Genomic DNA, 20,956 nt, shown 5'->3' on the forward strand with positions numbered 1-20,956 from the left:
TTGCAATGATAACAGCATAAATGCTGTTCCAAGTTGTCTGCCATAGTAAATTGGGGCATACACCGGGTGAAGTTGCGTAGTTGAAGAAGAAAGAAAAGGAGGAGGAAAAAGTGAACAAAAGATGCAAATCACAGGGGCCCTCACCGCCCAGGAACTGCCGTGATCTCATCTTTTTCCTCTCATCCCATTGTTCTCGAGTCCGTGGTTCAATTGTTCTCATATTGCTTATTGCGTGTATTATATTATATTTGATTTTTAATACCCTACTCTCGTTTCTTTGTTTCCCCGGTTCGGGTTCGTTGCCGATGCGCCGTTTCTCCTCGCGTGCATTGCTGCAAGCAAAGCCACCGCTTCTCTCTGCCAGATCTCCCCTCCCGCTCTTTCTCTCCACTCGACCTACCCCTCCAGCTTCGGTTGCTCGATCGATCCCTCGTCGCGCCTCTACTCCTCTCTCACAAACCTCCAAACGATACTGTTCCTACCGCAGAATGTGTCACTCACGCCGCGGCGAGGCCTCCGGGTCAACCAACGTGCAGGGCCGTGAGGTCCTGCCCACCAACGTCAAGCCAGTGCACTATGATCTGACACTTGAGCCCAACTTTGAGAAGTTCACATACGAGGGAACGGTTTCTATCGAGTACGGGTTACCCGCGCAGCTATGGTACTAGCAACTAACGTATGAACTATAGCCTAGAAGTCGCCGAAGATACCGATTTCGTCTCCCTCAACACCAACGAGATTGACATTCACAGCGCAGTGGTCTCAGCTAAGGGGTCGGTGGTAGATTCCAAGCCTGAGATCTCCTATAACAAGGATCAACAGGTTGCGACTATTAAGTTCGGTCAGGCCATCGCTGCGGGTTCGGATGCTCAACTCAAGCTTACCTTCACCGGTACCTTGAACGATAACATGGCTGGATTCTACCGGTCATCGTACAAGGACAAGAATGGCGAGACCAAGTATATTGCGTCGACGCAGATGGAACCAACGGACGCCCGTCGGGCCTTCCCTTGTTTCGACGAGCCCGCTCTTAAGGCCAAGTTCACCGTGACTCTGGTTGCTGATAAGAGCATGACCTGCTTGAGCAACATGGACGTTGAGTCTGAGACCGATGTCCAGGGTGGTGCGAAGAAGGCTGTGAAATTCACCACTTCGCCCCTCATGTCGACCTACCTCGTTGCCTTCATTGTCGGCCACCTTAACTACATTGAGACCAAGAACTTCCGCGTTCCCATCCGCGTGTACGCCACTCCTGATCAGGATATTGAGCACGGTCGTTTCTCCTTGGAGCTTGCTGCCAAGACTCTGGCTTTCTATGAGAAGGCATTCGACAGTGACTTCCCTCTGCCTAAGATGGACATGGTTGCCGTGCCCGACTTCAGCGCCGGAGCTATGGAGAACTGGGGTCTGATTACTTACCGTATTGTTGATGTGCTGTACGATGAGAAGACCAGCGGTGCGTCCCGAAAGGAGCGCATTGCTGAGACTGTCCAGCACGAATTGGCTCACCAGTGGTTCGGTAACCTGGTTACCATGGACTTCTGGGATGGCCTCTGGCTCAACGAGGGTTTCGCTACCTGGATGTCGTGGTACTCTTGCAATGTCTTCTACCCCGAGTGGAAGGTCTGGCAGACCTACGTCATTGACAACCTGCAGGGCGCTCTGTCTCTTGACTCGCTCCGCAGCAGTCACCCTATCGAGGTGCCTGTCAAGCGCGCTGACGAGATTAACCAGATCTTCGACGCTATTTCCTACTCCAAGGGCTCTTCCGTCCTCCGCATGATCTCCAAGTACCTCGGCGAGGATGTGTTCCTCCAGGGCGTTCGCAACTACATCAAGAAGCACGCCTACGGTAACACCGAGACTGGTGATCTCTGGGCTGCTCTGGGTGATGCCAGTGGCAAGCCCGTTAAGTCTGTTATGGACATCTGGACCAAGAACGTCGGTTTCCCCGTTGTCAGCGTCACTGAGAACAAGGAGAAGTCTTCGATTCACCTCAAGCAGAACCGTTTCCTCCGTACTGGTGATGTTCGTCCCGAGGAGGATCAGACTCTCTTCCCCGTTATGCTTGGCTTGCGCACCGAGAAGGGCATTGATGAGAACACCATGCTCACTGGACGTGAGGGTGAATTCCCCGTTCCTGATCTTGACTTCTTCAAGCTCAACGCCGATCACTCGGGTATCTACCGTACCTCATACTCCCCCGAGCGTCTCAAGAAGCTTGGCGAGGCCGCTCGCGATGGCCGTCTGACCGTTGAGGACCGTGCCGGTATGATTGCTGACTCCGGTGCTCTGGCCGCTTCTGGATTCCAGCGCACCTCCGGCCTCCTCTCCTTGCTCCAGGGTCTCGACACCGAGTCCGAGTTCGTCGTCTGGAACGAGATCTTGACCCGTATTGGCACCCTGCGTGCTGCCTGGCTCTTCGAGGACAGCCAGACCAAGGATGCCCTCAAGGCTTTCCAGCGTTCGCTGGTTGCCCCTAAGGCCCATGAGCTCGGCTGGGAGTTCTCTGAGAACGACGACCACATCCTACAGCAGTTCAAGGCCCTCATGTTCGGCTCCGCCGGTATGGCCGAGGACCCCGTCGTTGTCAAGGCTGCCCAGGATATGTTCGCCCGCTTCTCCGCCGGCGACGTCTCCGCCATCCACCCCAACATTCGCGGCAGCGTCTTCACCATCGTCCTCAAGCACGGTGGTCTGAAGGAGTACGAGGTTGTCCTCGACCGATTCCGCCACGCCCCCACTTCGGACGAGAAGACCACCGCTCTTCGTTGCCTCGGTGCTGCCGAGGACCCCGAGCTCATCCAGCGCACTCTCGGCCTCGCCATCAACGACGAGGTCAAGAACCAGGACATCTACATGCCCCTCGGCGGTCTCCGCAGCCACCCTGCTGGTATCGAGGGCCGCTGGAGCTGGCTCAAGGCCAACTGGGACGAAATCTACAAGCGTCTGCCTCCCGGTCTGGGCATGCTCGGCACTGTTGTTCAGCTCACTACTGCTAGCTTCTGTACCGAAGCTCAGCTGAAGGATGTCCAGTCATTCTTTGAGTCCAAGGATACCAAGGGTTACGACCGTGCTGTTGAGCAGAGTCTTGATGCTATCCGCGCCAAGGTAAACTGGCTCCAGCGTGACCGTGACGATGTTAAGCAGTGGTTGAGCAGCAACCAAAGCAAGCTGTAAAGACGATAAAAGACAAAGTCCCATGTATGGAGGTACTTTGATCTTTCGGGCTGTTCATATGTAGCACACAGGATGTGCTCAGGAGAATAAATCACTCTACTCAATTCTCTACTATCTCAAAAACAATATAGCCATGGACTGTAAAGGTCCTAAGGATAAAGTCTCACGAACATGAGAACCATAGATTGATAAACATCGCTAGTAGCCACCCATACCTTAAACAAAACCGAAAACACCGCAAATGGAAATAAAGAGGTGGTATAAATTGAAGATGATAAAATAAAAAGAGAGAAATCATAACCAGGACGTTTATGCCCATCCTCCTTTTCCTCCAAACCCAGAACTATCCTCAATTTTCTTCCCTCCAGGACCCCTGCTAGGTTTAGACTGCGACGCTTCATGCTTGCGCAGTTCCTCAGGGACACGCGAGAGAGGCGATTTCATAAGCATCTGCCTGAGATCATACATAACCTCAGTATCCTCATTACCCAGGAAAGTAATGGCAGTACCACTCTTTCCAGCACGACCAGTACGACCGATACGATGGGTATACGCCTCGATCGAACCGGCCATGTTAAAGTTCACGACAAGCGACACATCCGGCACATCAATACCTCTGCCCGCCAGATCCGTCGCAACCATAACATCAGTCGCACCATTACGGACGGAGTTGAGCGCGGCTTCACGCTGCTCTTGGGATTTTCCACCGTGTAGCGTACACGACGAGAAGCCCATATTTTTGATATCGCGCCCGATGGCATCGCAGTTTCGCCTGATGTTGACGAAGACGATGATCGGGGCGCGGAACTCGCCTGATGAGAGGATTTCGTTGAGTCGTTTCTTGCGCTTGTCTTCGCCGGGGATCATCTCCACGCGCTGCTCCACTGTATCGACGGCTTCGCCGACTGTGCCGATGTTGATGATTGCTGGGCGGCGGAGGTACTTGCGGGCGATGCGCTCGACGGCTGGGGGCATAGTTGCTGTGTACATCATTGTTTGGCGGTAGCGGTCTCGACCGCCGACGTGTTGGCTCATGGCGCGTGAGTCTTCGGCTTCTTCTGAATCTGGCTTTTCGTTGGTCACTGGGAGGGCGTCGAGGATCTTGTTGACGGGTTCTTCGAAACCCATGTCGATCATGCGATCTGCCTCATCCATAATCACGTAGCAACATTGGCTCAGAACTAGCATGCGACGCTCGATAAAGTCTACTAGACGACCGGGCGTGGCGATGATGATTTCTGCTCCGTCACGCAGGCTGTAGGCTTGCTCCTCGATTGAGTGACCACCGACAATACTGACAACGTTGAATCCGAGTGGCTGTGTGAATTTCTTCGCTTCGATCTCAATCTGCTGCGCCAATTCACGGGTGGGTGCCAGTACAATGGCGTATGGTCCATCGTTCTTGCGCCATTCGAATTCGTCGAGTCGAGGTAGCTCTGAAATATAGACCAAAAGTGGGAGTAGGAATGCGGCTGTTTTACCGGAACCTGTGACGGCGACACCAATAAGATCACGCGATTGCATAGCGATTGGGATAGCTGCACGCTGAATAGCGGATGGTTCTTTGTATCCGACGCGATCGACAAGCTCCAATAGGCGCTTTGGCAGCAAGCTTTCTTCCCATGAGCGCATAGGATTCGGTACGCTGCCGCCCTTGGTGCTGATTTTGAAGTCTTCCTTGAAGATACGCCAGTCACGCTCACGCATATGTTCCAAACGCTTCTCGCTCCAGTGCTTGTCCAACTGGTTACGAGTGCTGTCCTCACGCCGACGACGTTCCATCTCCATGATCTCCTTCGCCCGCGCTCCACCTGCTTCTTGGTCGCGGGACTCCAGGGCCTCTACGTATTTGCGCGTCACTTCATCTGCAACATCATCGCCAAAGCCTGCCAGACGACCCCGGCCGAAGAAGTTGGCCTCGTGTCGGTGTTGATAGAGGGGGTCGTAATCACCGCTTGTGTCTTCTTCGGTATTCCAGTCAAAATTGAATTTTCGGTCCGTCGTACGCTTGCGCTTTTTCTTTGCCGAGAAGTTCGATGTCTGCTCCGCTCCCACGTATCGTTGTTTGGTCAGCGCAGCAAGCGCTACTGCCGAATCTTCTTCGTTTAATCGCTTCTCGCCTTTGGTAGCTTTGGGTGGTGGCGGCATGTCGTGATCGCGAGCCTGTCTACCTCCCTTCCGCATAGCAGCAGGTCCCGTCGGGGCTTCATCGCGCATTGATCGTGGTCCAGTGGGAACATGTCTAGCCCCTTGGTCATCCCGACTGTTCTTTGGCTCATGAGGCCTTGCTGAGGATGGTTCCGGGGCGAATCCATTGCGGCCACCGCCGTTGGCGCGGGCCTTTGCTTGCCGCTCTGCCTCAACCTCTTGGGCTCGTTTCTCCAATGCGAGTTTCTCTCGTTGGGCTTTTGATAAGAACTTGGGCTGTAGACAAGGGTCAAATATTAGTATAAAACTCCGACACATTTGCGCCGCCGTATATTCTCCGAAGGAAGGCAGACTCACCTTGGCCGTGGCCGTCTCTGCTTCTTTCTTCTTGCGTATGAGCTCTTCCACACTCAATGGAGTTGCTACCGGGCGTTTTGCGCCCCATCCCTGCTTCTTCTTTGTTTCCAAGGGTGGCGGGGGTGGTACATCTTCTGGAGGAGGCGGAGGAGCTGCGGTATCTGGTGGCGGCGGAGGAGCGGCCGAGTCTTCAGGAGGAGGGGGAGGTGGGCTGGGCGGGCGTTGAATCGGATCAGGTGGAGGGTGTGGAGGAGATATCTCAGAGTCTATGGCCACTATTCCATCCATCATGCGCTAGAGCCGAGGCAGAAATGACAGCTAGTGAGAATAAGTACGGAGCTCCGGTGGAATCTCGAATTTCTACGGAAGATGACATAGCCAGACGCGCAGTCACGTGAGTACATTACTTAATGAACTAGTTTTACTGTCTACAGGGAAGGACACAATCGTAGATTAGTTTCATTGAAAGGGCAAACCAGTAGATTACAATGGATCACAAGGGACCCGGGCTTGATAGGGTCATGAAGGTGGCGTCAGACACAATGGGGAAATGCTAACCATCTGACGAAACAAGTGGTAGCTGACCCTGTTGACGGCATCGAAATCGCTAGACAAAACAGTGAAAGGCAGACGCTCCACAGCGGGGGGAACGGGGTGATGCTACATGAAAAAGATCCACCCACCCTGGTATCAAAGCCTGAGGAGTAAGTAACCAAGGGAAAGGGGACCAAAGCTTCTGAAGACGAAGCCATTCGTGAAAGAGAAATATTCGAGTGCGCAGCCATCGGCTACTGGAGTCATGAGTTGAATGTTCAGGCGCCTGCGGTGCCGTTCACAGCAGCTTGCTGGTAATAAGCATATTGCTCTGCGGCTGCATTGTTCGGAGTGGGCATCAACGGGATTGAAGCGGGGTGTCCCTCGGCAGGAGCAAGCGGAGCAGCCACAGTGCCCCCAGTACGAGCGAAGGCCACCGATGCAGGCCCGTGAACTTCTCTGTCCAAGGTCATGTATTCCTTGGCTGTGTCCTTCGTGCCCCGCTCGAGGAGGTAAGACATGTAGATCTGCACAAGTTCTTTGACAGCGTCAACGGAGAGGGTGCTCTTGGACCGGACGTCGGAAATGACCTGCTTAATGCGCTCGTACTGAACCGATTCAGTAGCTGCGCTAGTGGGCTGCTCAATTTCGAACATGAGATAGCTGCCCCAGAAAGGTCGGCTGTCGAGGTAGTACTGCTGGTTTTCGTGAAAGACCATGCGAGCATCGTCAGGGACGCCCTTGATCTTCCACAAGAGACGGGCCCATTCGGCAACAAGAGCGGCCTTGGTGGCCATATCACACTCTGGCGAATCCAATTGCGATTTGTAGACTTCGATTGCGGCCTCGAGACCTCCGTGACGACGGCAAAGGTTTGCAAGTGAGGTGATGGTCTCAACATGATTGGGCAGTGAGATCAAAATGGCGCTGTGGATATCCTTCGCAACGTCCACCCGGCCTGACATCTCCTCGAAGTAGGCATAGTGCAACCGAACGGTGGGGTTGGCAATGGGAACATACAGATATGCCGCACGTTGGTAGATGATGCGCACTTCCTCCTCTTTGCCCGATTGAGCAGCCATCCAGCGAGCGTACCGAAGCCAGAACTCATCATAATGAGCACAAGTCACTAAAGCCCGCTCATAGAGGAACTGAATGCGATCAAATGCACCTTCAGCTTCCTCAAAATCGAGATAGTTGTTCCAGTTTGTCAACTGGCCCTCATCAAGCTCAGTGACATGGAAGTATGGACGCTTGATTTCCGACTCGAAGGTCCAGCGCTTGGTAGTTTCAGTTTGAGTGTTTGTGAATACTTCAAGGTGGTAGCTATCCACGCGCAGTCGGAGATCTCGCTCAATTTCGGCCTCGGCCTTGGCCCCAGGGGCAACATCGGATGAGGCAGCCTCGATCTCGGCGCGGAACCGCGAGAGAATTTCTGCCGGCGCAAGCTCAGCCAGGGGACGCGTCTGGGCCAGCTGACGATACCGCTCAAAGTAGCGAGCATACTGATGCATCGGGATGTGAATAACCCGAGCAAGAATGCCGAAGATCTTCTCCTGGGCCTCAATGCGTTCCTCGAACTCAACGTACTTGTCCCAGAAGGGGTGTGCCAGGAAGTCAAGACCAACACTGCTTGCACCTCGTTCAAACAACCTATTCAGTGGCTAAAGTTAGCATAATGCGCATAAATTGAGCCATTTGGCCGATTGGAGGGAAAGGAGCGGTAAAGGGGGAAGGAAATAGCGAGATCAAACATGAGCAATGAGCTCTGTCCGTCCGTGAGAACCCAAACAAATGTATCCAGTGCTTCGGAGAAGGCCATCGAAGGAGACTGCTCCTTAGTTTTCAATGCAAGAGGTATTGTCAGGTAGGAAAGAAAAGCAGCCTGGGAGAGCTATGGGTGAGAAGTAAACTCCACTTTGATCCGGGTGGGAAAACAACGTCTCACCCATCAAAACTGCTGGACAGGGGAATATCCAGGTGTCATGTACGACCGGCATCACGAGATTATTCGCGTGCTACATCGGTAAAGGTTATAGGGAAAGGAAAGGGAGCCAGCTCGTTATACTTACTCTCGAATCACATCGGCATCGTGGGAGGTCTCCGCCTTGAAGGAGCAGAAGTTAGTCCACAGATCAACGGATGACGAAATGCTGGCAATGCCTCGCTCGTAGACCTAGAATTGAAGTGTTAGCGGCTTCACTTCAATCTGGGGGGGAGATAATGTTGCATCCATACCATTTCCGCGGCTTCGGTGCCGTTAATGGAGAACTCCAGGTCCGCATATTTCTTCCAGTAGCCAAATAGCAGGGGGAACTTGGCGAGGAAGCGGTCGTAGACGGCGCGCATGGTTGTGATGGCCTGAGGGTTGGAGTTGCGATTGATTCCGCCTTCAAGGGCCTCGGCGGCGCGAGCCAGTTTCTCCCAGGTCTCAAAGTTGTCCGGGTCATCGACCTATCCATAATCAGCGAGAAATTCCGGTAAAATGCGCGCGAAAAACACGTACCAGCTCAGTCTCGAGCTTTCTCAGCTCCGCATTCTCTTCCTCGGAGCCGCCATACTGGTAGTCCGCCATCGTCGCAGTAAAGGAAAGCTAAAAGGCAGATGAGCCAGAAGGTAATGCGATTATCAATATGGCAGAGCGATAACAATGGAGTCTGCGAAGGAAGGAATTTGACGCTGGAATCAGAGATAGGTGAAAGTCCAGAGGCGGGAGCGGCAGGATGACTAACGGAGCCTGGAAGGCGGTCTGCTCCGCCCAGGCCCTGGCCCGAAGCGGTCAGCGAAGAGGCAGAAACGGGTAGGCATAAGGGGAAGGCGGTCTGTAGTGGGCGGTCTGTGGCGGGCGGTCAAGAGCAGTCAAAGCGAAGCAATAGATCCAGAGAGAGACTACTTTGTATACAGATTAATTCTGCCGGCAGAAAAAAAGCAGAAACCTCGCCGCATTCCCAAAATTCTCAACATCATCGATGAGTACCGATGTGACTTACTCTAATAGATTGTACACCGCCAGTATGCCTGTCAAGCCCGACATGACCAGATTTAATACGATTCTTCAAGCCACATCAAGGTAGACAGCGGCACATAAGGCGGTATAGGCACCTCCACTGTATGTTATGGCAGAAACGTACTTGTCCGCCTAAGGCACCATTCCGAACCTTAGCGTGAACCCGGCCTTGACTTTTTGACGGGAGAACTCACCAGCAACACCATCTGTGCAGCCGGGTGACCAACCCACCTTTTGTTTTCACCATGCCTCCCATGAAGCCGGTTATCCCAAAGGACATGAAAACCGTGACCGATCTCCCTCTGCGCTTGCGCAATTTTCTCGCTCGTTATCCCCCCGAAATTCACTCGGCCGCTATCCGTCGCCCTGATTATTCCAAATTGAGTGAAGAGCTATCAGGGGAAAACACATCCAACGAAGTGCCATCGCCATATACACCCGATCGTGATGCCAAAGGCTCGGCTGGGTTGGAGAAGAATGCCTGGACTCCTTCGAAAGCACTGCTCATCACCAGCAAGAAGAACCCCAATCCGTTCATGCCGAATTTCAGATTCGGTAAATGGGAAGCGCCAAGGTACGGCCTGCGGCAACAGGCTGATCTGATGAAATTGGCCATCAAATACGGTGCCGAGGGGCTTCTCCCCCCTAGCCGAAAATCAACCGAATACAAGGAAACACGACGGGCCGAGCGTGGGTTGGCTATCAAGGGTACTGGTGTTGGGCAGAAGGTTAAGGGTCACAAATGGGAGCGTACCATGGAATCACGGCTCGAAGACCGTCGCAAGGCGATGGAGGGAATGCCGGAGTTGGTCCGCTTGTGGAAGCAGGTTCGTATCGATCTAGACTTTCATACCTCAATTGGGATAATGCTAATATCATTGAACAGAGAGGTCACGGACGTGGCTGGAAGCAATGGCCCAAGCGGTAAATTACAACACAGCCCACAACCCATGTTCTTTTCTCTTTCTCTTTTTGGTCGGTTCGTTCAAACCGGCTTTCTCAATGCTTATAGATCTCTTCCTGCGCCGCATCAGCACAGAGACTTGTACGAGCCATAGCAGGAGCTTGGGATGGAGTTTTGTTTTTGAAGTATACTATCCACACCATCTGTACAATACAACCTACAATCTCATAGCCTAATGGTATCTGAGAGACTACTTTGCATATACGCGGGCTCTTCGCTAGGCCCAGAAGAGTAAGAGTTAAACAGACAAGGGTCCTCCAACAGCCCACCATGCATACAATCGGAAAGCAACAGCCTCTACCAACAAACCAACAAATGATTAACCGCCAGTCAACAACGCACCAACAATGGCACAGTGGAGCTGCGTCTGGTAAAAGCCCCGAGGCTGAGCCGAGCTTATGGTTTCACTTAATGAGTTCCAGCCTTGTTAACAACCAATAGTTCAATATAGTTAAGAAAATCATGCAAGTAATTTGTAATTATCCAACAACCCCATGGTTCCTGGTATCTTGCATGATCACCAGATTACGCTTTTCTTAACTTGCCATCTGTGGGAAAGCCAAGCTGCTATGGATGCGTCTCAATGGTCCTTATTCAAGTCAGCCACTGGATTACCAATCCGAGGCTCATTTTTTGAGTATATCAATAGCAACCAATTGGATGGGGAAGCCAACTTCGTGATGCTACCTAAGTAGGTGGCAGGTGCTTGGACCCCAGCTGAATTCTGAAAGTCCATGCAGGTTTGCCTTTGCAGGGCATATTGGGAGGGCGTGATGATAAATGTTAAGAGGAGCATGCATCATTTTTGGCTGGCTGGAAATACATGATTGTTCGACTAGGGGTCCACACAAAGATCGGGGGGAACATATTTGCTCATATATCGATCACGGGTCATGCGAACATGCGGCCCCGATCCTAATCTCTCCTCTCAAAAGACAAGGAAAATGTGTGTTATTGATGCATGGACATACTATAGTGGGCATGTAGTGACGGGCCCTGCAGGCCGTGTGGATAGGCTGATATGTGCGTGGGGCCAGCTAGAAACAACCAACAGGAAGTGGTGGCGCTATGTTTGACGCTATTGCCACCGCAGCCGAGTTGTATGCAATGCACGTGCGGAGGGGTTTGCTCAACTGGGGCGACCTCCGTCATCTATTTCATTCCTCCCAACTTACCTCGAAAAGATACCTATAAAGGCAATGGAGAAGTCGATGCAAATTTGTTCTTTTCCCAGATACCGACAGTGTGTTCCTTTCGAGGAAACAAGAAACGAGACACCTACTGGCTGATTTCCTTGTGCCGGAGCTTACCGATGCCATAGTTATCTGTGCTATCTGTGGTAAGGACCCCCCCTCTTCCTGACCGTTTTATATTGCACGGCTGTACAGAGATGCAGTCTATTTCTGGACTCTATTTCTGGAGCATATTCGCACCGAACGTTGGGCTGATGTCGCTGTTAGGTATTATTGTCTGAAAGGAGTGGTCATCCTCAAACCGCTATTTGTCAAACTGCGGCTCATTCCTGCTTCACCTTCATAATAAAAAGTCGTGGAACGCCTGTGGTGGCATACTCCTACAGCTCGAATTCGAACTCTTGACTATCGACTCTACCCACCATGGCAGAGTCAGCTACTGAAAGGCCTATCTCTGCCGCGTATAGCCAGGGCTACTCGGTCGATGTGGACATCATTCGAGAGCAAGAGTATCCTTTACTAAACGGTACGAGCATCCATCTTCTCATGTCATATAACCCATGCTCACAATATTTACCTCATCGTACAGAAACAACCTATCTTGATCATGCGGGGACAACACCCTATGCCAAATCTATGATCGAAGCCTATTCCCGTGATCTTTCATCAAATCTCTTTGGAAATCCTCACTCGATTTCTATGTCATCCCAGACATCCACACAGAGAACAGATGATATCCGACTCCGAGTATTGCGATTCTTCAACGCAGATCCGGACGAGTTCGATCTTGTCTTTGTAGCAAATGCCACCGCTGGTATAAAGCTAGTTGCAGACTCCTTACGAGACTCTGACCATCGAGGCTTTTGGTATGGCTATCATATCGATGCCCATACTAGTCTGATTGGAGTGCGAGAACTCGCCGAAATGGGCTACCGGTGCTTCCAAAGTGACGATGAGATGGAGACTGGTATTTCGGATCTGGCTGCCAGCCAGTCAAAAATTCCTAGACTTATCGCATACCCTGCACAGTCCAATATGAACGGCCGCCGTCTGCCCATACGTTGGTGTGAGCAGATCAGATCCGCAGCTAACGAAAGCGGAGGCAATGTATTCACTTTGCTTGATGCTGCATCCCTCGTATCGACTGCTCCACTTGAACTGGGCCCAGCTTCATCTGCGCCTGACTTCACTGCGCTTAGCTTCTACAAAATCTTTGGGTTCCCGGACTTAGGTGCTTTGATCGTTCGCAAAAGCGCCGCAAGGGCGTTTGAGCGACGAAGATATTTCGGTGGAGGTACAGTTGACATGGTCATCGCAACCGGGGCACAATGGCATGCGAAGAAGGGGACTTCAATCCATGAAAGACTAGAAGATGGCACTCTCCCCTTCCACAGCATTATTGCCCTTGACGCGGCCTTGGATACACACACACGCCTATACGGTTCAATGGCCAACATTTCAGCACATACCCGATTTCTTGCAAAGCGAGTCTATGATCGACTTTCTTCATTGACACATTTCAATGATATGCCTGTCTGTCAAATCTATCAGGCGAGCTCGACCTTTGGAAATACAGACACCCAAGGCCCGATCATCGCGTTTAACTTGCGCAATAGTCAGGGTGATTTTGTGCCAAAGACAGAAGTCGAGAAATTGGCCACTGTTCAAAATCTTCAATTACGCTCTGGGTCAGTTTGTAACCCCGGCGGAACTGCCTCTACCCTTGGCTGGACTGGCCCTGAGCTCCGTCGGCACTACTCCACTGGATTGCGTTGCGGAGACAGCCATGATGTTATAGGAGGTCGACCAACGGGCATTCTGCGCGTAAGTCTCGGTGCTATGACAAACATGAAAGACATCGATTCGTTGATCAACTTTGTCGAGGAATTTTATGTGGAAAAGAATCCTCCTATCGTTGTTCTGGACACTACTATGGACGAAAACGAAGTTGTGGCCCCTCATTTCTATGTTGAGAGCCTTGCAGTGTTCCCAATAAAGAGTTGCGGTGCTTTCAAGATACCCGAGGGAAAGCGTTGGGAGGTAAGAAGAGAAGGATTGGCCTGGGATAGAGAGTGGTGCCTGGTTCACCAAGGAACGGGAGCAGCATTGAATCAAAAGAGGTATGTTTTGTCATGAATAATTAAGTGTCTGCAAGCGCTAACAGCCCCAAGATACCCAAGGATGTGCCTTATACGACCGTCAATCGACATCAACAAAGGCGTCCTCCGTATCACTTGCGGAGCAATAGCCGCATCTGATCAAGTCAGCCTCGAGATCTCCCTCGGCTGGGAAGACACCAGTGTTATATCGACCTCATTTTGCGCAAGTTCGGCCAAAAAGTCCGCGAAAGTTTGCGGCGACACCGTTTCCCTTCATGCATACACGTCACCCGTTGTCTCGGCCTTCTTTTCAGATTTCCTAGGCGTGCCTTGTACCCTTGCGAGGTTCCCCTCGCAGACTGCGAACCGGTATTCAAGACCGACACGGGTCCCTAGCACGTGGCAAAACCGCTTCCGCAAACTCATCATGCCCGGTTCCTTCCCACTTGATCTTCCGCCACCACCCCGCGAACAAGGTCTAACGTCAATCACATTATCAAATGAATCCCCGATCTTGGTAGTCTCGCGCTCATCTGTCAATCGTCTCAACGAAACAATCAAAGCCAACGCAAAGCACGGCGGTAGCAAGACTGTTGCTGCCGATGTCTTCCGCGGTAATATTGTCGTCGCTGAGCGATTAGCTCACCGTGGTGATGTTGAGCAGCCTTATGCAGAGGATCGCTGGTCATCTCTTCGCATCGGACCTAATCAACTTCGTTTTGATGCTCTGGATGCATGCCAGCGCTGCCAGATGGTCTGTATCGACCAGTTTACTGGCGTCAGACGGGATGAGCCTTTCTCTACGCTTTCAAAAATACGGAATTTTAATGGAAAGGTCTCCTTTGGTAGGTATTCTACTCTCTCTCCCGAAGAAGGGGAGGGCTTTGACTCTGAGGCCCCGGACCGCAGGACGATCATGGTGGGTGATGTTGTTATGCCTGCATACCAGGACTATTGAGCTTTGTCTCACGAGCTGGCTCTGATGTTTGATATTCATTGTATATTTTCCGTTGAAATGCTTTATATTCACGGCTTTTTCCAGGTTAGACTTAGTTTCTTTGCATATGACCTTCTCAAGCTCACAATGCTCAAAATGCGATTTATATGGAAGTTAAGACAATAGCTCTAAATCTCAAACCAATTTTGAAATGCTGTTTTCGGTATCTTGTATTGCATTCCGCATTTTCAATATAATGTGTTGTTTTTGAGGGAGCTACGTATGTCTATTTTTACTTTTTATACAAAACTTTAAACTATAACGTTACAATTTGGAACCCGAACTCAGATTTGGAACTTAAGCCCTTGCATCCAAAGGCAATCTTGACATGAGTCAAGGCAGGATGGAATACCCTCCAGCCAATTACAACCAACCTGAATGTCATTCATTTACACCTATCAAATTGAGAACTGTTCTTTGCGTCATCTGTGGCCAGAAATGCGTCAACTCACGTTATTAGTCAGTGCTAGATAAGTTAAAACCCTAAAAGTGCGACAGAAACATTAGTATAATCTACGTGAGCTCGAATAGCTGGAAAAACAGTACGTCAGCACGAGATTTATGGATTGGAATGGATTTTATCGTATAAGAATGACGGCCTATCTGAAGCTCAATTCCTTTTCCATCAATACTCGAAACTAAGCCTTCTATGTATGTGAATTGAAGAACTATGAAATGTAACTTCTTGCTTGGATCCACAGAAGCAAGCTGCAGAGCAATCCAAGCGGATCATTGAGCATTGCAAGACTAGTCGACGTGCCCTACTTGGTATATCACAAGATAAGATGAGGAGTTGGGTATCAGTCATACTGAGGGGACTTTGGCTAAATTTTATGATGGTCACACTGAAAAAAAGAGTTAGGAATTTTTTTGGCTATAATTTGCTTTCGTGAGAAGCTTGGGGCTTGCTTGTATTACCCCGGGGACGAGATATAAATCAAGTCCACCTCAAATATTCATAAGTAGACCAACAACGACTGCAAAATTAACTAGCAACAATGGAAGTTGCAACTGCATTATCTTGCATCTTGGTAAATGGTGCTGCGAAACCGTAAGTCTTGTAACCTTCTGAGTAATCTTTACCCTCCACACGTTCTAAAGTCTATGTTAGCAACCTCTCCAACAAGCGGCTCGATCGTGAATGCAAAAACCTCACCATGCTCAGGGGGAAACATTTCCATCCGATGCTTATAGTACCTCTCCCTCAGGTCTTCACCGTCACTCTTGGAGTGGAAGGTAGCATAAAGACTCGATCGACTCTTGTCAGTCTTGTTTTCAGCTGAGCGATGAGCTAAATGAGACCCGAAGATCAACATGTCGCCCATATCCAGAGGGACGGAAGTCCATTCGTGCGCATCCTCCCATGCAGGCGTGATCCGACCACCGTCAGCGAACTCGATCTCCATCTTGTGGGACCCGCGGACGACCTCCAAGCAACCATTCTCGGGCGTTGCGGCATCAATAGCTATGTTCGCTGTGACGTGCTCGATGCGGCCAATGTGGTCGTAGGCTGGTGCATCCAGGTGAGCCTGGAAGCCGTTGCCTTGGGGCTGCTTGTAGTTGATTTTGTCCTTGAATAGAAGCATGTCCTGGATTGGAAACAAAGATTAGAAGTCTCATCTCATTGCAGGTAGGGTAGCATTGATATGCTTACATCGCCCGAGACTGCCTTCAAAATCTCGGCTAGTTTCTCGCCACAGACTAGCGATTTGAACTCGGGGTGGTAGTCGATGAACTTTTCCGTGCGCATCAGCTGGCGCTCGCCGTTGATGTTGATCTCATCGTAGGGCATCCACTTGCCCTTCACGCGAGGCCAGGCTTGAACTTCTTTTGTCCACTGGAGTAGAGCTGTAGGATCGACGAGTTGGTGTTCGCTTGCACGGAGGAGGAGGTAGCCATTTTCGTGGTAGGAAGCTACTTGTTCTGGAGTGAGAGGCGCCATGTTTGCTTGTGCAAAGCAGGAGTCCAATCAAAAGAAAATGAGTTTGCGATCTAAGAGTCTCGAAGTGAAAGTTGCACACCGGCGATAGAGGGGCCCTAACAGGCCGGAGACAAGCCATATATAGCGTCTTTCTCTTAACGACAGCCGGAAAATTAGACCCTCATTTCTCCATTAACCTGGGCACGAAAAGCTTTAACCCCAACCAGCCTTTGGGTGGATATTCATGATCGGCGTCGCGCCCGAAGGTCGACATTTCTCGCAGGCATTCGTCCCGAAGTATACAGCACAGACCAACGGTCTTCGTGCCGGCAACGTAATAGACGCGAGTTGAAGTATTTCTGAAGACTTATTGCACGTGGGGTAATGGGAAGACGAGTAAGGTAGACAGAGTCCATCAAAAACGGACTTCTTGCCTTGAAGTTGCTTTCCATGTCTTTCTAGTTGTGGTTGATATGGGAATTTTTCATGGATGATCCTGTCAACATCGCAATATATAAACAAGGCAACGAGCAGATATTATACTGGTAGCGCAGTCGTTTGGATCAAGTTTCGAAAGAAACAGTACAGCGGAGATATCCATCGAGATGAGTTTGAAAATGCCCGCTCAACGGAGCGAGCAACCTCTCCCCTCGGTCGAGGCACATACTCAAGCGACAATCAAAACACTTTTCAAGTTCCTGCACGAACAAGGACAAGGCGATTATCTAGGTGAAAAAGTGACTCAACTGGAGCACTCGCTACAATGCGCACACCTTGCCGCCCAGTCGGCAGAATACGGACATGACATGGAAGTCGTCCTCGCCGCGCTGTTGCACGATGTCGGGCGGTTCATCCCTGCCGCCGAAAAAATGGGCAAGATGGTTACGCCGGACGGCCAGTATATTGGTCGACAGAGTCATGAGATTCTCGGAGAAGCCTATCTACGGCAATAGGATTCAGCGAAAAGGTGAGCCAGCTTGTCGGGGCGCATGTCATGGCGAAGCGGTACTTGGTCACTACTGACCAGAAATATCATGATGGGTTGAGTGAGACTAGTAAGAGGACATTGAAGTTTCAGGTAATGTGTTTTCCTTCTGCTTTGTTGCGTAATACTAATAGTTATAGGGAGGCGGATTCACACCCGAAGAGGCTCGAAAGGCGCAAGAGGATCCTTTGCTCGAGGCCAAGCTCGCTGTTAGGCGATGGGATGATCTTGCCAAAGTGCCTAAATGTGTGGTGCCTCCACTGGAAGCTTATGAAGAGATGGCTTTTCAGTGTCTTCTTGGTGAGTATATCTTCAACAGAGAATCAGAAAAAATACTAAACAATATTGTAGAGTCTCGATCAAAGTTCAAGCTCCACTCTAGGGAATACATTCTACCAACAAAACCAACAGTGGTGATTTGTATTGATGGCTTTGATCCGGAGTACCTGCAGTCTGGCATCGAACGAGGTCTTTTGCCGACATTCAAGACCTTCCTTGACAACGGGTTCCATGCCACGGCCAAAAGCTGCATGCCATCTTTCACCAACCCAAACATGGGGCCGATCCTACCATTAAAGATAACTATGGTCGAACCCCCATATTCGTTGCTCGTCAGCTGAACAACTCGGCTCTTATCGACCTTCTGCGGGAAGCCCGACGGAAGCAAAAGGAGCAACTTAGGGCAAACGGAGCGTCCGAGTCCGGTATTTCAATTCACACTAATAGTGACACCATTATGAGATCTCTCACACGCACCGATACGGAAATCTCAGTCCACATCCCGCGACCCATATGGGCACTTGCAAACTTAGATCTCATTGACGAGCTTCGAGTACGTTTACCTAACGCGTCTCCCGATGAAATCAATCTCAAAGATCCAGATAGAGAGGAAACAGCTCTTCACTATGCTGCGACCAACGGCAGTTTAGAGATTGCAAAAACTGCTCATAGACCACGGGGCAGAGTTAAACCTTCCCAACATATACGGAAGAACGCCACTGCTCCTGACCGCGATTTACAACGAACCTGAGGTTGCAGCACTCCTGCTCGAGGCTGGTGCAGACATGAACACTGGAGATAGTCGGAGAATGTCTCCTTTGAGCTTTTCCAGCAGTAGTAATATTAGCATATCCCCAATGCTCGTTGAGCGCGGCGCTGATTTGCCTGCTGACCGCTCCAAGTTGAACAACATGCTTCATCTTGCCGCTTCATATGGCAACGAAGGTGCAGTTCGACGGCTGGTGGCTGCTGGCGCTGGGGTCTGGAGAAAGAACTTTTATGGGATGACCCCGTTTGCTTTGGCAAAGAAATACAATCATGAGGGAGTTGCAAATTTGATTTTGGAGCTCAGTCAGTCATCACAGGCGAGGGCATCAACTGATCCGGAGACAACGCTGCATCAGAATGTTTGGATTGATGTGCAACTTACAGACAGAGCGAACGAAGCCACTCAGCCTAAGTTGGAAAGTGAGAAAGTCCTTACTTCTTCAACTTCTCAAAGTGGGCCGCGTGATACGCCGAATCTTGTGCCGCCCTTTTTCATGATAAAATATATCATAATTGCCCATCTGGTCTACTTTGCACATGAGTTGGTGATGATTGATGAGGATGGTCAGTGTTCCGTGGGTTAGGGAAGAGGGAAGGGTGATCATATTCCTTTATGAGGACCAGCAACGTAACAGGCCTATGGACTAGGGCAGCAAACAATAGGGCCCTGATCTCTGAAGCATACATTTCCGGCCACATGTATACTGAATGTGAACCTTATACGAAATTTCAGTTTTGATTGGTCTAGTCCCAAGAAGCCTCATCAATGATAATCCTGCGGTCTCGTATCCGCACGGCGATCTGCAAGCTCTATAGATTCATTATGCAAGCTTAGCCGTACTGTCTTGACAATTTGAAGTCCCCCGGATCCTTGAACAGGATCAATCATTGGCTCTTCATCTTCCTCTCGACCTATGAGTCGCTGTAACCTCTGAGATGTATGAGACCGAGGATTGGAAGCAGTTGCTGTTGAGCTATGCTTGATCGAACTAGATCCAAACCCAGAACCGCCCTCCGTGTATGCAAGCCCGTTCTTGTCTTCGTAGACCGCGAGGAACGACTTTATAAATGCGCTCACGAGGCAGATGACGCTGAAGGAAAGGTATATTTCGGTAGTGATGGTTGCGAAGGCTCCAAGAAGAATTGGATACTTGGAATCGATTTGTCGTTTGGTGAAGTAAAAGCGAATCGCTGCGAGTGGGACGAGTCTAAAACGCTCGGGTCAGCTCACAGGACGAGAGTCCAGCGTTGGACGCGAACTCACATTACTCGACTCTCGAGAGCTAGAAAAACTATTAGTTTCTTCTTTGTTGGTATTTTAACTTTGTAGATTGCCAGTCCGGAATATAAGAAGAGAGCGACTTCAGTGAAGATATCGATCGTTGTAATAACCTCCCAGCGCGAAAGCTGAAGGCATTCAGTTCAGAGCAAATATACGTATGGTCCTCTCAGAATCACTTACCAGACTTCCACACTGATTTGCACTGATATCATACCATGGGTCATGACTACAGCGAATTGCCAGTAGAAGCATAGCCATAACCATCCATATTATCATTCCTGCGAACGCGATGCGGTTGGACCGATGCTGCATCTGGGAGAATAATGTCCCATAGAAAATGCAGGTGGTGATCTTCGAGAGACCCAAAACAACAATAGCGAGAATTTCCGCCGCATACCCTATCTTGGCTGTTGTTAATGTTGGAATACTTCAAGGTAATTCCACATGGCATTTACCTTGAGCATGCGACTGTCTGTGGTCGCGGCAGACTCTTTTCGAATACCCCAGCCATAATGAACCTGTGTCATAACAAGAGATGCGTGGCATATTGCCACGGCCTATTTAAAAGCAAGCCCACGTTAGATGGCAAATATGGCATCTCCAAGGCATTAGTCGTGACCTACCACGAGTGCGCCAAAAAAATAATCATCACGCTGAATAAGATGCCTTTTGTATGAGGAAAAAGCCCGCGCCGCGACAGAAATCAAAACAAAAACTAAAAAAAGAGCAGTGATTATCACAATCAACCCGCTGTGGTCATTCTCATTGTCCGTCGTGAGAGGTGGACTCACGCCGGGAGGATAGGCTGTTGGAGAAGCCATGACAAGCTATCTAGCTGTCTGAAACTTCCACAATCCCCCGACAGGATATCTCGATACATATGGACACCAAGTAGGAGGCGTTTAAGGCAAAGGGGGCCGCTTCATGTTTTGTTCTCTGCAACGCTGTCAGCCCCAAACTTCAGAACATCAGGCTTCTAGAACGATCAGGCAGGCAGAAATAGAAATCTGCACATATTCTCCCATGTAGGTGGGCTGGCCAATGGGGTTAGTTAGGATCGCTAATCAAATTACTATTTTCACATGGAGCTGCGTCAAGAATGAGAGGGGTATGCGGCGATCGCGCAGGGGCCCTAGGTCAGCTTTGCCTTACCCCTTTGCCCAGGTGTAGGCAACCGTTGGGGAAAGTGTTTAATAGTGAAGAATTAGTTTTCTCTCCATTTATTCAAGATGTTAATTTACT

General features: G+C 50.3%; 8 protein-coding genes across 8 annotated transcripts; 4 read left to right on the plus strand and 4 right to left on the minus strand.

The window, feature by feature from the left end:
* Positions 1–488: 488 nt before the first annotated feature.
* Positions 489–3,180, plus strand: PENARI_c001G01613 (M1 family metallopeptidase; the record flags this gene model as incomplete). The annotated part of the gene is made up of 2 exons (XM_022626243.1): positions 489–637; positions 690–3,180. The coding sequence occupies 2 exons, from the start codon at positions 489–491 to the stop codon at positions 3,178–3,180; spliced, it is 2,640 nt and encodes an 879-aa protein (XP_022493860.1).
* Positions 3,181–3,489: 309 nt separating this feature from the next.
* Positions 3,490–5,973, minus strand: prp28 (mRNA splicing protein PRP28; the record flags this gene model as incomplete). Its single annotated transcript, XM_022626631.1, has 2 exons — positions 3,490–5,604; positions 5,686–5,973. The coding sequence occupies 2 exons, from the start codon at positions 5,971–5,973 to the stop codon at positions 3,490–3,492; spliced, it is 2,403 nt and encodes an 800-aa protein (XP_022493213.1).
* Positions 5,974–6,497: 524 nt separating this feature from the next.
* Positions 6,498–8,794, minus strand: PENARI_c001G07243 (putative mRNA splicing protein (Prp39); the record flags this gene model as incomplete). Its single annotated transcript, XM_022626699.1, has 4 exons — positions 6,498–7,872; positions 8,292–8,395; positions 8,458–8,673; positions 8,726–8,794. 4 exons carry the CDS (start codon positions 8,792–8,794, stop codon positions 6,498–6,500), a joined length of 1,764 nt encoding a protein of 587 aa, XP_022493732.1.
* A 677-nt stretch (positions 8,795–9,471) lies between these two features.
* Positions 9,472–10,154, plus strand: PENARI_c001G07902 (mitochondrial 54S ribosomal protein mL59; the record flags this gene model as incomplete). Its single annotated transcript, XM_022626757.1, has 2 exons — positions 9,472–10,053; positions 10,113–10,154. The coding sequence occupies 2 exons, from the start codon at positions 9,472–9,474 to the stop codon at positions 10,152–10,154; spliced, it is 624 nt and encodes a 207-aa protein (XP_022493200.1).
* A 1,652-nt stretch (positions 10,155–11,806) lies between these two features.
* On the plus strand, positions 11,807–14,440 carry hxB (putative molybdenum cofactor sulfurase protein (HxB); the record flags this gene model as incomplete). Its single annotated transcript, XM_022626400.1, has 3 exons — positions 11,807–11,909; positions 11,973–13,503; positions 13,555–14,440. The coding sequence occupies 3 exons, from the start codon at positions 11,807–11,809 to the stop codon at positions 14,438–14,440; spliced, it is 2,520 nt and encodes an 839-aa protein (XP_022493631.1).
* A 1,024-nt stretch (positions 14,441–15,464) lies between these two features.
* On the minus strand, positions 15,465–16,421 carry PENARI_c001G00070 (phytanoyl-CoA dioxygenase family protein; the record flags this gene model as incomplete). The annotated part of the gene is made up of 3 exons (XM_022626116.1): positions 15,465–15,574; positions 15,636–16,068; positions 16,134–16,421. 3 exons carry the CDS (start codon positions 16,419–16,421, stop codon positions 15,465–15,467), a joined length of 831 nt encoding a protein of 276 aa, XP_022493354.1.
* A 596-nt stretch (positions 16,422–17,017) lies between these two features.
* PENARI_c001G08809 (uncharacterized protein) lies at positions 17,018–19,016 on the plus strand (the record flags this gene model as incomplete). Its single annotated transcript, XM_022626821.1, has 6 exons — positions 17,018–17,298; positions 17,361–17,478; positions 17,526–17,685; positions 17,737–17,853; positions 17,964–18,217; positions 18,315–19,016. The coding sequence occupies 6 exons, from the start codon at positions 17,018–17,020 to the stop codon at positions 19,014–19,016; spliced, it is 1,632 nt and encodes a 543-aa protein (XP_022493436.1).
* Positions 19,017–19,195: 179 nt separating this feature from the next.
* On the minus strand, positions 19,196–20,535 carry PENARI_c001G12544 (uncharacterized protein; the record flags this gene model as incomplete). The annotated part of the gene is made up of 5 exons (XM_022627125.1): positions 19,196–19,640; positions 19,697–19,839; positions 19,895–20,116; positions 20,170–20,271; positions 20,506–20,535. 5 exons carry the CDS (start codon positions 20,533–20,535, stop codon positions 19,196–19,198), a joined length of 942 nt encoding a protein of 313 aa, XP_022493614.1.
* Positions 20,536–20,956: the final 421 nt, after the last annotated feature.

This window comes from Penicillium arizonense (genome assembly GCF_001773325.1).
Source record: "Penicillium arizonense strain CBS 141311 chromosome Unknown PENARI_contig001, whole genome shotgun sequence".
Lineage (NCBI taxonomy): Eukaryota > Fungi > Ascomycota > Eurotiomycetes > Eurotiales > Aspergillaceae > Penicillium > Penicillium arizonense.